This window comes from Hyla sarda, chromosome 6, assembly GCF_029499605.1.
Source record: "Hyla sarda isolate aHylSar1 chromosome 6, aHylSar1.hap1, whole genome shotgun sequence".
In the NCBI taxonomy this organism is placed as follows: domain Eukaryota; kingdom Metazoa; phylum Chordata; class Amphibia; order Anura; family Hylidae; genus Hyla; species Hyla sarda.
The window spans coordinates 20,549,611-20,565,726 of record NC_079194.1 but is presented as its reverse complement, the minus strand read 5'-3'; the positions used below and the strand labels follow the sequence as shown (position 1 = coordinate 20,565,726).

Sequence of the window (16,116 nt, the reverse complement as noted above, 5' to 3'; positions counted from 1 at the left end):
TCTGTGTATAAGCCCACGACCAATTAAATCAACCAGTAAAGACTTGACTATACTAAGTCTAAATATTCATAGGTGAGTAACACAGATATTAAGCACTAGATGTAGGTAAGGTAGATAAATATATAGTCCTACATGCTACTAAACAATGCTTCTCACAACGCGTTTCTACAACAGTTTGTGGTGTCATCTAGGGAGGGCACAGGAGACCTATAGCCCAACTTGTGCTGAATGCCTTATATAAGTGGCATCAATGAAAGTAGGACAACACCATCCTATAATAACACTATAAGAAGCGACAACACTATGAGATGAAACAACACAGAGTAAAATTAAAAGATGGATCATGGTCAATGTGACCTATAAACCATAACTGGGTGGGCAAATAGATTTCTCTCCAACTTCACCTATATTCACTAGACACACCCTCCGTGGATCCATGACCCATCTTCTAATTTCACTCTGTTTGAGACAAACATCACATAGTGCAGACTTATCCTTGATGAAGGAAGGCATTTCTCCTTCCGAAAGGGGTTGGCCAATTCAGGCACCCCAAGTGACATCACTCATGCATACGATCTTTGTATTTTTGGACACGCTGGTTGAGGATGCCACCGGCCGGGGCAGTTACTCCCAGCGGAAGAAATATAGCAGCCGGAAAACCGTGAACCACGGAAGGAGCATTATTTTATTTCTGGAACAGAGAATACAGACATGGGGAAAAAGGTATTTCTGAGTTATATGTTAACCCTAACTGCGTTATTTGAACACCGTTATTCTCGTAATTGGATTATCTATCTTATGGGTTGTTTTTGCCTGTTCGTGCTTTGCTGCATATAGCAAGTAATATTGCACGGCTTATTTTATTGCATCATTAAGGTATAGGAGGACTAAAAGGAGGACTATAAGTCCCAACAAGCACTTAGGTTCACTATTGTTTTTCTCGAAACATCACATAGTGTTGTGCTATAGGGTTGGTATGTTCTACTTTCATTTACACCACCTATGAGCTATGATTAAGAGCTCAATATCAGTTCGAAATGTGTCGGCGTGGTTGTTTTTACCTACATATTGTCCCTGTTTTTAATGGAACTATTAAAGCTTGAATTTTAACAGTCAACTTGTTGTGAAGCTGGACACCTGAATGTTTCCCTGTTGAACTATATGCGCAGGCGGCCCGTTTCCTCCGAGCTCCAGCGCTTCAGAATTTGGGCTATCTCCTACATCTAATTCACCTGGTCTGTGTGGTGAGTGAGCTGAGCTGCATCCTTTTCTTGATTATTCTATGATATACAGGGCATTTGATGTTGTGTTATAGGCATCTTGTGCTCTCCTCTGATTACACCACAAACTGTTGTAGAAACGCGTCAGAAGAAGCATTGTTTGGTAGCACATAGGACTGTACAGTTATTTACCTTACTTATATCCGGCTCTTCATCTTTGTTACTTACTGATAAATAATTAGACTTAGTATAGTCAAGTCCGGTAAAACCAGTCTTCACCGGTTGATTACATTTCTATTGGTTGTGGGCTTACATACACATTTGAGTTGGTGTTTTTGAGATGTTTAATAAAAATTAAGTATTATGCACCACCACTTGTACAATTATAGAGGATATTGTATTTTGTCCCTCGGTATGATTAGTCATATTTAGTGCTGGGGGTCCTCTCACCTTGTGATGCCCACTGCAGGACCAAAGATCCTATTTATGAAGACCATATTCAATCTAATTAAAAGATGACACCAATGATAGAACGAATCCGACTGTTCTGCGGAATCTCACCTTTATAAGTGTTTCCGATGTGTCTTGGTTTTTAGGAAACAGTTCGGTAAAAGCTCCAATCAGATGGTCCGAATAATTTCTGTCTGAGGCGAAGAACATTTTTCCTCCTTAAATTTATCAAAAACAGAACAAAAAATAAGTCTGGCAGAGTTTATTCAGTCTCCAGCTGTTGCAAAACTACAACTCCCAGCATTCTTGGCTAAAGGCTAGAGTATTTCCAATGCCATCATTATGTTGGTACTAGTGATGAGCAGCATTGGCCATATTCAAATTTGCGATATTTCACGAATATATAGATGAATATTTGTCCTATATTCGCGAATTTCACAAATTTGTTATATTCACATATTTGCATATTCGCGTATTCGAGGAAGAAAACAGTGAGGTGGAGGGCAACTTTACTATTGGTTGCTGGGGATGTTGTTGATAACCTCTGACAAGTGTATTTGCATCATTCTAATTGACCCACAAGTGAAAAGAAGGAATACGCGAATATTTGCATATGCAGAAAAAAGACAATATTCGTAATTTTAAATATATAGCGAATATATTCGCAATATTTGCAAATTTGCGATATTCGCAATAAAAATTTGAAATTTGAATATTCCCACCCAACACTAGTTGGCACTTGGTTCCGCCTGTGACTGACGCCTTTCCATCTACTCTAACCCGTATTCATGGGTAAGGACTAGAGTAGTTTCTATGCCATCATTATGTTAAGCGGACTATGTCTAAATATTTGTCTGTATTTATAAACACACCGGTGCTCTTCGCTAAGGATTCCAGCTCGAGATCAGAATTGGCTCCAACAGCAATGGTGTGAATAACCGCTCCGCTTGCTGAAACCGCTGATAAACACGTATGCAGCTCTGTGTCCCTTCCACTTACGGCCAGGATAATTTCAGAACCTTCTGTATTTCCATCAAGACCTTTAATCACCTGTAAAAAAAAATAAGATATTGGTACAGGCCTCAATAAATGCAATAAAGAAAAAATGTAATTTATACTTCTTCCTCAGTAAAGTTGTGATGGATACATAGGGTGGCCAAGTAGCTCAGTGGTTAGTTGCCTTGTAGATCCGGGTCCTTGAGTCATAGAGTTTCCATGTCTGTTTGGGTTTCCTCCAGATGGTCCAAGGACAAGATCAAGGTTGGTGGAGCCCCTGGGCAAGAAATGTTTTGGGGTCCCACATTCCATTACTGGAGCCCTTATCACTATATATATATATATATATATATATATATATATATCTATATATCAAGGCTTGAACTGTGAGCCGCTCACCGTTAGCACGCCCACCTCTCCACCTGTGCCACGGGCCGACCGGTACCGCCTCCGGCTAGATGCTTGTACGAAAAGAACAATAAGGTCCGGCACTAGAGTGGTTGCAGGTAAAAACTGTTTGTTGCTTTATTGAAGATATCGCAGTACAAAGCTGGAAGTACTGCAACCACTCTAGTGCCGGACCTTATTGCACTATAATATATATATATATATATATATATATATATATATATATATAGTAGAGGTCGGCACAGACAAGTACGGCCATCATATATATATATATATATGATGGCCGTACTTGTCTGTGCCGACCTCTACTGGCATCAGCTAAACAAATGCATCTCCACCTCACATTGGTTTTATAGGATTGCCGAACAACCGTTGAGGGTTCACTATTTTCCTGAAAGGTCCTAAAAACTGAAAACTGAAATAGTGACTGCCAGGGGCATAAGGAGCATAGACAGAAATGTTACCCTCTAAAAAATCCTAAAATTTTTCAACATTTTGTAGCAGTAGCAGCAGCTCCTACAACTATATACAAGGGATACCTTAGTGAGCGGTCCAATTTTTGGTTTTTACCTACTTTATACATTCAAGAAAACAAGTCATCAGCTCATTGTTCTGCCAGAAGGGTCAAGACAGCCCGGATAACCACAAGTGCTGAAGTACAATCCAATAAAGAAAAAGTAGTCCGTTGGCCTCAAAGTTCGGATAAAACATACAATTTTATTTAGTACATTAAAAGGGTATGCCAAGTCACAGACAAATGGAACAAAACGGCTTGACACGTTTTGTGGTTGCCCACTTACAGTAATCATAAGCTTTAAAGGGGTACTCCAGTGCTCCAGCATTCTAAACATTTTGATGTCACGGCCACACCATCTCCATTCATGTAGGGGTGTAGCTGTGACGTCACAACCACTGTCGCAGGAACCCGGCGTTTTAAACAAACTGTGCTGTGGGAGATCGCGGGGGACCCCGGTACCCCTTTAAGGCTTTTGATTAAGTGGGCAACCACAAAATCTGGAAGGCTCCAGTTTGGAGGCCACTGCTATAAGTCATCCTAAGAACCCAAGCTCCAAAAACATACTGATGTCCTATGAAATTGGCTCTAGTGTGATAGCAACTTCAGAATTGGCAACATGGACCTATGTGAACGCTTACAATTCCTGCATGGCATTATGGAATATCCTGGTGCCATAGAGTAAAATTGTAGGTAATAAATATATGTATTGATGCAGTCCTATCTTTCAAGGACATTGCTGGCATGAATCAAATATAGCATCTCCATTGAATGCATACACTCAGTCAAGTAGTCTTGCAATACTAGTATTGTATCTTTGTTTATTCCAATGGGAATCATCAGTTCCAAAAGATATTCCAACTTATTTCTTCCATTCCCTTGTGAAGCTGTGACCAAACTGAACATGCCCCATATATGTGATACCCAAATGAACTTGTACCATATATGTAATACCCAACTGAACATCCACCATATATGTGATACCCAACTGAACATGCACCAATATGTGATACCCAACTGAACATCCACCATATATGTGATACCCAACTGAACACGTACCATATATGAGATACCCAACTGAACATCCACCATATATGAGATACCCAACTGAACATGTATGTGATAACCAGAAAAAAAATCACTCCCTTATTTGTTTAGAGATTTCCTTAGATATATCTCTTGGCCATCTTCTTTTACAGGACCACCCCTTTAGAAGACTATTTGCAATGCAATTCTGGGTGGTTGACTAAAAATAGTGGTTGTGGAAAAGTACTGATTCCAATGGAGAATTGGACAGGAATAAAGAGTATTTATTAGCAACATTTACACTTGGAGGATGGATTACATCAAGAATAATAATAATAATAATAATAATAATAATAATAATAAATGCAATATGATCTGCTAAAAAAGAAAGTATGGTGGCATGGCAAAGCTTTCAGAGTTTTTGTTAGATAAGCAGATGCACTTAATTTTTATAGACATATTTACCTGCAAACCAGCTGAGATGCCTTCACAGATAGACAAACCCCCGCCAAGTGTCTTCGGAAGACTTGACGTGAGATTCCACCGTACATCATCGTTGACCATCTGGCGTAAGGGACTTCTCACTTCTGCTGTTTCGCTGAATGTGACGATGCCTACATAAGAGCCCGGCTCAACCAACTGTTGGATGAAGATGGCCGCTGCTTGACGTAGCTGGTGGAATCGCTGACCCTACTTATGGGAGGGTGAGGAGTTTTTGCAAGAATTAGTTACAATACAAATTATAGTCTAAGTACATGTCACTTTGTTCACTTATGGCTGTCAGGTAGGACAACAATGATTGGATCCTTCTAGACCACGTATAAACACAAAGAAAGTGTTCAATAAGTGCAGCGCCCCCTCATGTCAAGGAAGACCATCATAACTATAATTTAAGAGGAAATGTCTATGAAAATTAATAAGACCAGAAGACGCCAAAATCTCACCGAAAAAAAGACAAAATAAACATGGTGGCTGAACCCACCAATTTTGGTAAGACCATCCAACCATCTAATGTGCAGGGGAAGGGGGCATCAGATATGTTGGGGGTGGGTTTGGGAGGCTGGACTTTGACATGCCTTTTTTTGCAGGGCAGGGTAGGGTAGCCTGTGAATGATGAACAGACATGTTGAATTTCAACTACCCGATTTTCTTGTTCTCGGTGATATACACCACCATGAGAGAAGCCTGGAGGGGATAGAGGAGTCCAGCAGCTTCTCCCATAAATTCTTATAGATCATCCAAGGATGAGCCAAAAATACCCATTCTTCCCATATACCCTAAAGACATAGGTTAAAAGTGCAATCTTTATTGTATTGTACGCACGCAATTTATATTAAAATATTAGGAGCCACTGTAGTCCACTTCCCTAATAATTGTGGAATAACCAACTGGTTAAATATTGAATATTGATTACACCAGATAGCGGTGCCTGCAGAACAACACTAAACTGGATACTTGGACAGATGGCTACCTATATTAAAATCTTTCACACTGCCCCCCTCGACATGTTTCGCTGGATCACCAGCTTTATCAAGAGGTAAGCGGGCACTGGTTAAAAAACGCCGATTCTAGGGGTTTTAAAACCTCCCCTGTGACATCACAGGAAGGGGATTGTATACACCAAGGGTTAATGAGCCAATCCGCCGGCCGGATTGATGATGGATTTAACCAGGACCAATCGATGTGAGATACATCATTCGCAATACTATCCAATTATATCTGTCCACCATCACTTGCCAATCAGGACAGCCTAGCCATGATTGACAGAATCGCTCACCTATTGGAGGCAGCGATCCCCTTCTGACGCGCTGCGCGAGAAGGATCTGCGCGCACTGTTAGACACAGATTCCGTCTCGACAAGCTACTGCGCCTGCGTGGTTGCTAAGTGCTTGTTTGTAAACATTCACTCACCCGTTCTTCATGGTCTCCGCCTCCGGTGACATACTACCTAGCTCTAATTCGCACGGCCCGTGCGTTATATTCGATCTAACTGTATAGCCCATGTTTGTCACTGGCTGCACAAAAAACATATGCGGGCTGATGAAAATAATAAGTAAAAACGAATAATTAGAACAGGTACCTGGGTGAGTGTAGGTTTCTGTAATGGTAGATATAAAGGATAAGAAGGAATTTTTAATATATGTATATATATATATATATTTTATATTTATATTTTATTTTGAAAGTAGATATTTGGTAATCTCACAATATCTAGATTCCTCTAGGGTATCTGATATACTGTCCTGTAATTGATAACCAGGTGTAATTGTTCTATAAACCCCTCTTTTACTATGTTGATTCGGCATGGTGCTTTAGTCCATAATATTCAGTCATTGATACGCAAATATTAAATGGCAGTACATTATTTTTCAAATAAATGCACTAAAGGTAAAGCCTTCATTTAAACCTCTTGGAGACATTGATCCCAATCTGTGGATCCATTTCGCCTCCTCACGCAAAAGCTTCTTGTCCAAGTCTCCACGTCTGGGTCCTAGCCGAGGTTTGGCAATGCCAATAAACCGTAGGCTAGACCAATCACCCCTATGAAGGGTGGCAAAATGTCTAGCTAAAGGGGTATCTGCCCCTGTACGTATAGTACTGACGTGTTTAGACACACGTCTTCTCAACTGTTGCACAGTTTTGCCCACATAGATCATAGGGCAACTACACTGTGCAATATAGATAACCCCCGTTGTTAAACAATTAATAAATTCTCTCAATACGTAAACACGTCCATCAATCGGATTACTGAATTCCTTACATTTCGGCATCATATGGCAAAAAGAGCAATTGCCACACGGGAAAGATCCAACCACAGGCGACCTTATCCAGGTATCTGTTGTCCCTTCAGAGAAGTAGCTCTTGACCAAACTTTCTCTAATGTTAGTCCCACGTCTATATGTGATAGCTGGATACGGGGTTAAAACCTCCTTCAAATCATTATCAGCAAGTAGGATTGGCCAGAATCTTTTCAATATACTTGTTACTTGACAGTTGTTATTGTCAAAAGTGCCAATGCACCTAACCCTTTTATTCTTGGATTCAATCTTGGATCTATCTGATTTTAGAAGATCACTTCTAGGAGTATCCCTGGCTCGAGCGAAGGCCCTATGGAGCACCTTCTTTGGATAGCCCCTTGCTAGAAATCTCTGGTACAGTAACTTACTCTCTCTTAAAAAGGCCTCCTGTGTAGAGCAGTTTCTTTTCGCTCTCAAGTACTGTCCAATAGGGATTCCCCTTTTTAGGGGGACAGGGTGGTGGCTATTCCACTGCAGGAAACTATTCGTTGACGTTGGTTTTCGATATATCTCCGTTTGAATGCTGCCACTCGGATCCAAGGAAATTTGAAGATCTAGAAAAGTGAGAGTGCTCTGGTGTATTTCGTGCGTGAAGTGCATGCCTATTTGATTAGAATTCAGTGTTGAAACAAATTGATGAAATTGTGCTCTAGTGCCATCCCAAAAAAGAGCGACATCATCGATAAATCGACCCCAAAATAAAATGTGATTCGTGTATTCATGGTTTGTGTCAGAAAAAACTATAGTGTCTTCCCACCACCCTAAAAATAAATTTGCAAAATTAGGTGCACATGCTGTGCCCATAGCGGTGCCCTTACACTCTAAATAAAAGTGACCATCAAAAACAAAATAATTGTGAGTGAGAAGAAATTGAAGTACCGTATATACTCGAGTATAAGCCGACCCGAGTATAAGCCGAGACCCCTAATTTCAACCCAAAATCCCAGGAAAAGTTATTGACTCGAGTATAAGCCTAGGGTGGGAAATACCTCATCCCCCCCTGTCATCATCCAGACCCGTCATTAACATCCTCATCATCATCCCCTTGTCATCATCCCACACATCCCCCCTTCATCATCCCCTTATCATCCCGCACATCCCCCCTTCATCATCCCCTTATCATCCCACACATCCCCCCTTCATCATCCCCTTGTCATCATCCCACACATCCCCCCTTCATCATCCCCTTATCATCCCACACCCCCCCCCTTCATCATCCCCACCCCCCTTCATCATCCCCACACCCCCCCTTCATCATCCTCTTCTCATCATTTGCCCTCAGTGGTCTTCAACCTGCGGACCTCCAGAGGTTTCAAAACTACAACTCCCAGCAAGCCCGGGCAGCCATCGGCTGTCCGGGCTTGCTGGGAGTTGTAGTTTTGAAACCTCCGCTCCGGAGGTCCGCAGGTTGAAGACCACTGCGGCCTTCAACATCATCCAGCCCCCCTCTCACCCCCTTTAGTTCTGTACAGTACTCACTCAGTACTCGGCGCTGGTCCGGTCCTGCAGGGCTGTCCGGTGAGGAGGTGGTCCGGGCTGCTATCTTCACCGGGGGCGCCTCTTCTCCGCGCTTCCGGCCCGGAATAGAGGCGTTGCCTTGACAATGACGCAGAATTACGTTGGCAATGAACGCACCTCTGCGTCGTTGTCACGGCAACGTGACTATTCTGAGGCCGGGCCCGAAGCGCTTAGAAGAGGCCTCCCCGGTGAAGATAGCAGCCCGGAACACTATCCCACCGGACCACCTCCTCACCGGACAGTCCTGCAGGACCGGACCAGCGCCGAGCGGAGGTGAGTACTCAGAACTAAAGGGGGTGAGAGGGGGCTGGATGATGTTGAAGGCCGCAGTGGTCTTCAACCTGCGGACCTCCGGAGGTTTCAAAACTACAACTCCCAGCAAGCCCGGACAGCCGATGGCTGCCCGGGCTTGCTGGGAGTTGTAGTTTTGAAACCTCTGGAGGTCCGCAGGTTGAAGACCACTGCGGGTGGGGGAGTTCACTCGAGTATAAGCCGAGGGGGGTGTTTTCAGCACGAAAAATCGTGCTGAAAAACTCGGCCTATACTCGAGTATATACGGTAATGATAAAACAAACTCATTGTGTCTGGTGTGCTGTGTTCCCCGAGTGCTCAGAAAGTACCGTACTGCCTCCAGACCTAATTCATGTTGGATGTTTGTGTATAGCGCCTCCACATCCAGGCTTGCTATGAAAGTCTGGGGCGGGAAGGAAATTTCCTGTAAACGAGTGACAGCATCCCCTGTGTCCCTAATGAATGAAGGCAAGGATGCCACGAAAGGGGCTAAGATCTGATCCACATATTTACTTATGCCTTCCGTCAAATTTTCATTACCCGAGACTATCGGACGTCCGGGAATAGGAGTTCTCTGTTTATGGATCTTGGGCAATGCATATAAAGTTGCCAAGACCGGTTTGGGGTTAAACATAACCCGGAACTCATCATCCGTAATGAGAGAACCTTCTTTTGCTTCCAATAGGATCGACTTCAATTCAGTCACATATCTACCCGTTGGGTTAGAGTCCAATTTTTTATATGTATCCGTATCTTGTACTAATCTCAATACCATTTCCTTATAATCCTTCTTGTTCATCACTACAACATTCCCTCCTTTATCGGAGGGTTTTACCACTATTTCCTTGTTGTTTTCTAATTCCTTTAGAGCTTTTTGCTCCTCTATTGTCATGTTCCCCTGGGTCTTACGATTACGGAGTTTACTCAATTCGAGAGTAACCATCTCCACAAAGGTTTGTATATTGTTATATTGACTAAATGGTGGGGTTAACTTGGATCTAGGTTTGGATCCAAGTTAACCCCACCATTTAGTCAATATAACAATATACAAACCTTTGTGGAGATGGTTACTCTCGAATTGAGTAAACTCCGTAATCGTAAGACCCAGGGGAACATGACAATAGAGGAGCAAAAAGCTCTAAAGGAATTAGAAAACAACAAGGAAATAGTGGTAAAACCCTCCGATAAAGGAGGGAATGTTGTAGTGATGAACAAGAAGGATTATAAGGAAATGGTATTGAGATTAGTACAAGATACGGATACATATAAAAAATTGGACTCTAACCCAACGGGTAGATATGTGACTGAATTGAAGTCGATCCTATTGGAAGCAAAAGAAGGTTCTCTCATTACGGATGATGAGTTCCGGGTTATGTTTAACCCCAAACCGGTCTTGGCAACTTTATATGCATTGCCCAAGATCCATAAACAGAGAACTCCTATTCCCGGACGTCCGATAGTCTCGGGTAATGAAAATTTGACGGAAGGCATAAGTAAATATGTGGATCAGATCTTAGCCCCTTTCGTGGCATCCTTGCCTTCATTCATTAGGGACACAGGGGATGCTGTCACTCGTTTACAGGAAATTTCCTTTCCGCCCCAGACTTTCATAGCAAGCCTGGATGTGGAGGCGCTATACACAAACATCCAACATGAATTAGGTCTGGAGGCAGTACGGTACTTTCTGAGCACTCGGGGAACACAGCACACCAGACACAATGAGTTTGTTTTATCATTACCGTATATACTCGAGTATAGGCCGAGTTTTTCAGCACGATTTTTCGTGCTGAAAACACCCCCCTCGGCTTATACTCGAGTGAACTCCCCCACCCGCAGTGGTCTTCAACCTGCGGACCTCCAGAGGTTTCAAAACTACAACTCCCAGCAAGCCCGGGCAGCCATCGGCTGTCCGGGCTTGCTGGGAGTTGTAGTTTTGAAACCTCCGGAGGTCCGCAGGTTGAAGACCACTGCGGCCTTCAACATCATCCAGCCCCCTCTCACCCCCTTTAGTTCTGAGTACTCACCTCCGCTCGGCGCTGGTCCGGTCCTGCAGGACTGTCCGGTGAGGAGGTGGTCCGGTGGGATAGTGTTCCGGGCTGCTATCTTCACCGGGGAGGCCTCTTCTAAGCGCTTCGGGCCCGGCCTCAGAATAGTCACGTTGCCGTGACAACGACGCAGAGGTGCGTTCATTGCCAACGTAATTCTGCGTCATTGTCAAGGCAACGCCTCTATTCCGGGCCGGAAGCGCGGAGAAGAGGCGCCCCCGGTGAAGATAGCAGCCCGGACCACCTCCTCACCGGACCACCTCCTCACCGGACAGCCCTGCAGGACCGGACCAGCGCCGAGTACTGAGTGAGTACTGTACAGAACTAAAGGGGGTGAGAGGGGGGCTGGATGATGTTGAAGGCCGCAGTGGTCTTCAACCTGCGGACCTCCGGAGCGGAGGTTTCAAAACTACAACTCCCAGCAAGCCCGGACAGCCGATGGCTGCCCAGGCTTGCTGGGAGTTGTAGTTTTGAAACCTCTGGAGGTCCGCAGGTTGAAGACCACTGAGGGCAAATGATGAGAAGAGGATGATGAAGGGGGGGTGTGGGGATGATGAAGGGGGGTGGGGATGATGAAGGGGGGGTGTGGGATGATAAGGGGATGATGAAGGGGGGATGTGTGGGATGATGACAAGGGGATGATGAAGGGGGGATGTGTGGGATGATAAGGGGATGATGAAGGGGGGATGTGCGGGATGATAAGGGGATGATGAAGGGGGGATGTGTGGGATGATGACAAGGGGATGATGATGAGGAAGTTAATGACAGGTCTGGATGATGAAAGGGGGGGATGAGGTATTTCCCACCCTAGGCTTATACTCGAGTCAATAACTTTTCCTGGGATTTTGGGTTGAAATTAGGGGTCTCGGCTTATACTCGGGTCGGCTTATACTCGAGTATATACGGTACTTCAATTTCTTCTCACTCACAATTATTTTGTTTTTGATGGTCACTTTTATTTACAGTGTAAGGGCACCGCTATGGGCACGGCATGTGCACCTAATTTTGCAAATTTATTTTTAGGGTGGTGGGAAGACACTATAGTTTTTTCTGACACAAACCATGAATACACGAATCACATTTTATTTTGGGGTCGATTTATCGATGATGTCGTTCTTTTTTGGGATGGCACTAGAGCACAATTTCATCAATTTGTTTCAACACTGAATTCTAATCAAATAGGCATGCACTTCACGCACGAAATACACCAGAGCACTCTCACTTTTCTAGATCTTCAAATTTCCTTGGATCCGAGTGGCAGCATTCAAACGGAGATATATCGAAAACCAACGTCAACGAATAGTTTCCTGCAGTGGAATAGCCACCACCCTGTCCCCCTAAAAAGGGGAATCCCTATTGGACAGTACTTGAGAGCGAAAAGAAACTGCTCTACACAGGAGGCCTTTTTAAGAGAGAGTAAGTTACTGTACCAGAGATTTCTAGCAAGGGGCTATCCAAAGAAGGTGCTCCATAGGGCCTTCGCTCGAGCCAGGGATACTCCTAGAAGTGATCTTCTAAAATCAGATAGATCCAAGATTGAATCCAAGAATAAAAGGGTTAGGTGCATTGGCACTTTTGACAATAACAACTGTCAAGTAACAAGTATATTGAAAAGATTCTGGCCAATCCTACTTGCTGATAATGATTTGAAGGAGGTTTTAACCCCGTATCCAGCTATCACATATAGACGTGGGACTAACATTAGAGAAAGTTTGGTCAAGAGCTACTTCTCTGAAGGGACAACAGATACCTGGCTAAGGTCGCCTGTGGTTGGATCTTTCCCGTGTGGCAATTGCTCTTTTTGCCATATGATGCCGAAATGTAAGGAATTCAGTAATCCGATTGATGGACGTGTTTACGTATTGAGAGAATTTATTAATTGTTTAACAACGGGGGTTATCTATATTGCACAGTGTAGTTGCCCTATGATCTATGTGGGCAAAACTGTGCAACAGTTGAGAAGACGTGTGTCTAAACACGTCAGTACTATACGTACAGGGGCAGATACCCCTTTAGCTAGACATTTTGCCACCCTTCATAGGGGTGATTGGTCTAGCCTACGGTTTATTGGCATTGCCAAACCTCGGCTAGGACCCAGACGTGGAGACTTGGACAAGAAGCTTTTGCGTGAGGAGGCGAAATGGATCCACAGATTGGGATCAATGTCTCCAAGAGGTTTAAATGAAGGCTTTACCTTTAGTGCATTTATTTGAAAAATAATGTACTGCCATTTAATATTTGCGTATCAATGACTGAATATTATGGACTAAAGCACCATGCCGAATCAACATAGTAAAAGAGGGGTTTATAGAACAATTACACCTGGTTATCAATTACAGGACAGTATATCAGATACCCTAGAGGAATCTAGATATTGTGAGATTACCAAATATCTACTTTCAAAATAAAATATAAATATAAAATATATATATATATATACATATATTAAAAATTCCTTCTTATCCTTTATATCTACCATTACAGAAACCTACACTCACCCAGGTACCTGTTCTAATTATTCGTTTTTACTTATTATTTTCATCAGCCCGCATATGTTTTTTGTGCAGCCAGTGACAAACATGGGCTATACAGTTAGATCGAATATAACGCACGGGCCGTGCGAATTAGAGCTAGGTAGTATGTCACCGGAGGCGGAGACCATGAAGAACGGGTGAGTGAATGTTTACAAACAAGCACTTAGCAACCACGCAGGCGCAGTAGCTTGTCGAGACGGAATCTGTGTCTAACAGTGCGCGCAGATCCTTCTCGCGCAGCGCGTCAGAAGGGGATCGCTGCCTCCAATAGGTGAGCGATTCTGTCAATCATGGCTAGGCTGTCCTGATTGGCAAGTGATGGTGGACAGATATAATTGGATAGTATTGCGAATGATGTATCTCACATCGATTGGTCCTGGTTAAATCCATCATCAATCCGGCCGGCAGATTGGCTCATTAACCCTTGGTGTATACAATCCCCTTCCTGTGATGTCACAGGGGAGGTTTTAAAACCCCTAGAATCGGCGTTTTTTAACCAGTGCCCGCTTACCTCTTGATAAAGCTGGTGATCCAGCGAAACATGTCGAGGGGGGCAGTGTGAAAGATTTTAATATAGGTAGCCATCTGTCCAAGTATCCAGTTTAGTGTTGTTCTGCAGGCACCGCTATCTGGTGTAATCAATATTCAATATTTAACCAGTTGGTTATTCCACAATTATTAGGGAAGTGGACTACAGTGGCTCCTAATATTTTAATATAAATTGCGTGCGTACAATACAATAAAGATTGCACTTTTAACCTATGTCTTTAGGGTATATGGGAAGAATGGGTATTTTTGGCTCATCCTTGGATGATCTATAAGAATTTATTGGATATTTTGACCCTCCATATACCGGTCTCTCTCTCTCCTTTTTTGGCAGCAGCTTCTCCCGACCCCTTTCAATTCCCAAAACATGAATACTCATCCAAGCTGAGTGTTCCCCTGGATCATGCGCCAGCACAGAAAACTGGCTGGAATACGAATCTAGAAGTGAACATCCACACAAAATCTCAGTATGATCAGAGGTCCAGATATTAATACAGCTTTATCTGCATTAATTCGGCTCTTCCCTCTCTCGTGAAAGGAAGTTGTGTAGCCTTCTCATTGTAAGAGTGGTGTTATCTCAGTAGCTCCCCAACTCCTCCCTCTCCACTGACAGGACATTGGGGGAGATTTATCAAAATCTGTCCAGAAAAAAGTTGCTTAGTTGCCCATAGCAACCAATCAGATCGCTTCTTTCACTTTTGAAAAGGCCTCTTTAAAATAAAAGAAACAATCTGAGTGGTTGCTATGGGCAACTCAGCAACTTTTCCTCTGGACAGGTTTTTGATAAATCTCCCCCATTGTGTAGTCCTCTCATTGTCCATGTGGTGTTGTCTAAGCAGCTCCCCAGCTCCTCCCTCTCTCCTAAAAATAAGTTGTGTAGTCCTCTCATTGTCCATGTGGTGTTGTCTCAGCAGCTATCTAGCTCTTCCCTTTTCCTGGAGACAAGGCATCATGCCCTGCTGTCTCAGGTGGCATGGCTTGATTGTGTCTGTGATAGATATATAGATCTTTTGGGACATTTATGAAAGAATGAGGTGTGTTAACAGCATGCTGCCTTGTGCTGAGCTGAACAATGCCACAGGCAGAGGAGCAGAAAGGTGATGAATACAGCAGGTGATGCAGAGTTGCTGTGTGGGGAGAGAGTCTGCTGCGTAAAGCAATGTTTTGCAGCAGTTCTGATCAGCGAACTAGCAGATGTGCTGTTCATGGAGAGTGAACAGGTTGGGAGGACTGTGATGAAAAGCTGAAGGAATGCATTCTGGGAATAGTTTTACTGAGCAATTGCTCAAACAGGAAGTCCAGTGATTATATGACATAGGAAGAGACCCCCGCCCCCCACCCCCCACCCCACACACACACACACACACAGGTAAGCAATGCTATATGCTTCTACAGCATTTTTAAGGTTTTTTACGTGACAATGGAGTACCCCTTTTTGAGTAACCTATTTTTACATGGGACATAAGTAACTGATGGTTATTACCGTGGCCATATTGTCAGAGACATCCAGAACCAGACAAATCACTCTCGCCCTGGACTGTAGCAGTAAAAACGAAGGAGGAGGTGGGAGATTGGTGCCTGGCATTGGTCCTGTGGATTTATAGTCATCCGAACCTTTAATAACATCCCAGGTGCTGCGGTAGCTGCACATTCTGTTCTGCATATTTGGTGCTTCCTTATCGTGGTCATGTTCAGAACAAAACTCCACAATCTACAAAAAAAGAAGAAGAAGAGTAAGATTTGTAAACCATTGTAATAAAAAGCATATCA

The 16,116-nt window shown here is 43.4% G+C and overlaps 1 protein-coding gene across 1 annotated transcript in view; it reads right to left on the bottom strand.

The window, feature by feature from the left end:
* LOC130277412 (calcium-activated chloride channel regulator 1-like) overlaps positions 1-16,116 on the bottom strand; it is a 67,035-nt gene that overhangs the window by 8,479 nt on the left and 42,440 nt on the right. Inside the window, exons 7-10 of the mRNA XM_056528083.1 lie at positions 15,830-16,057; positions 5,080-5,304; positions 2,543-2,720; positions 1,782-1,888 (exon numbers count right to left, since the gene is read on the bottom strand). Coding sequence (XP_056384058.1) covers positions 1,782-1,888; positions 2,543-2,720; positions 5,080-5,304; positions 15,830-16,057 — 738 coding nt within the window. The remainder of the gene's footprint in view (positions 1-1,781; positions 1,889-2,542; positions 2,721-5,079; positions 5,305-15,829; positions 16,058-16,116) is intronic.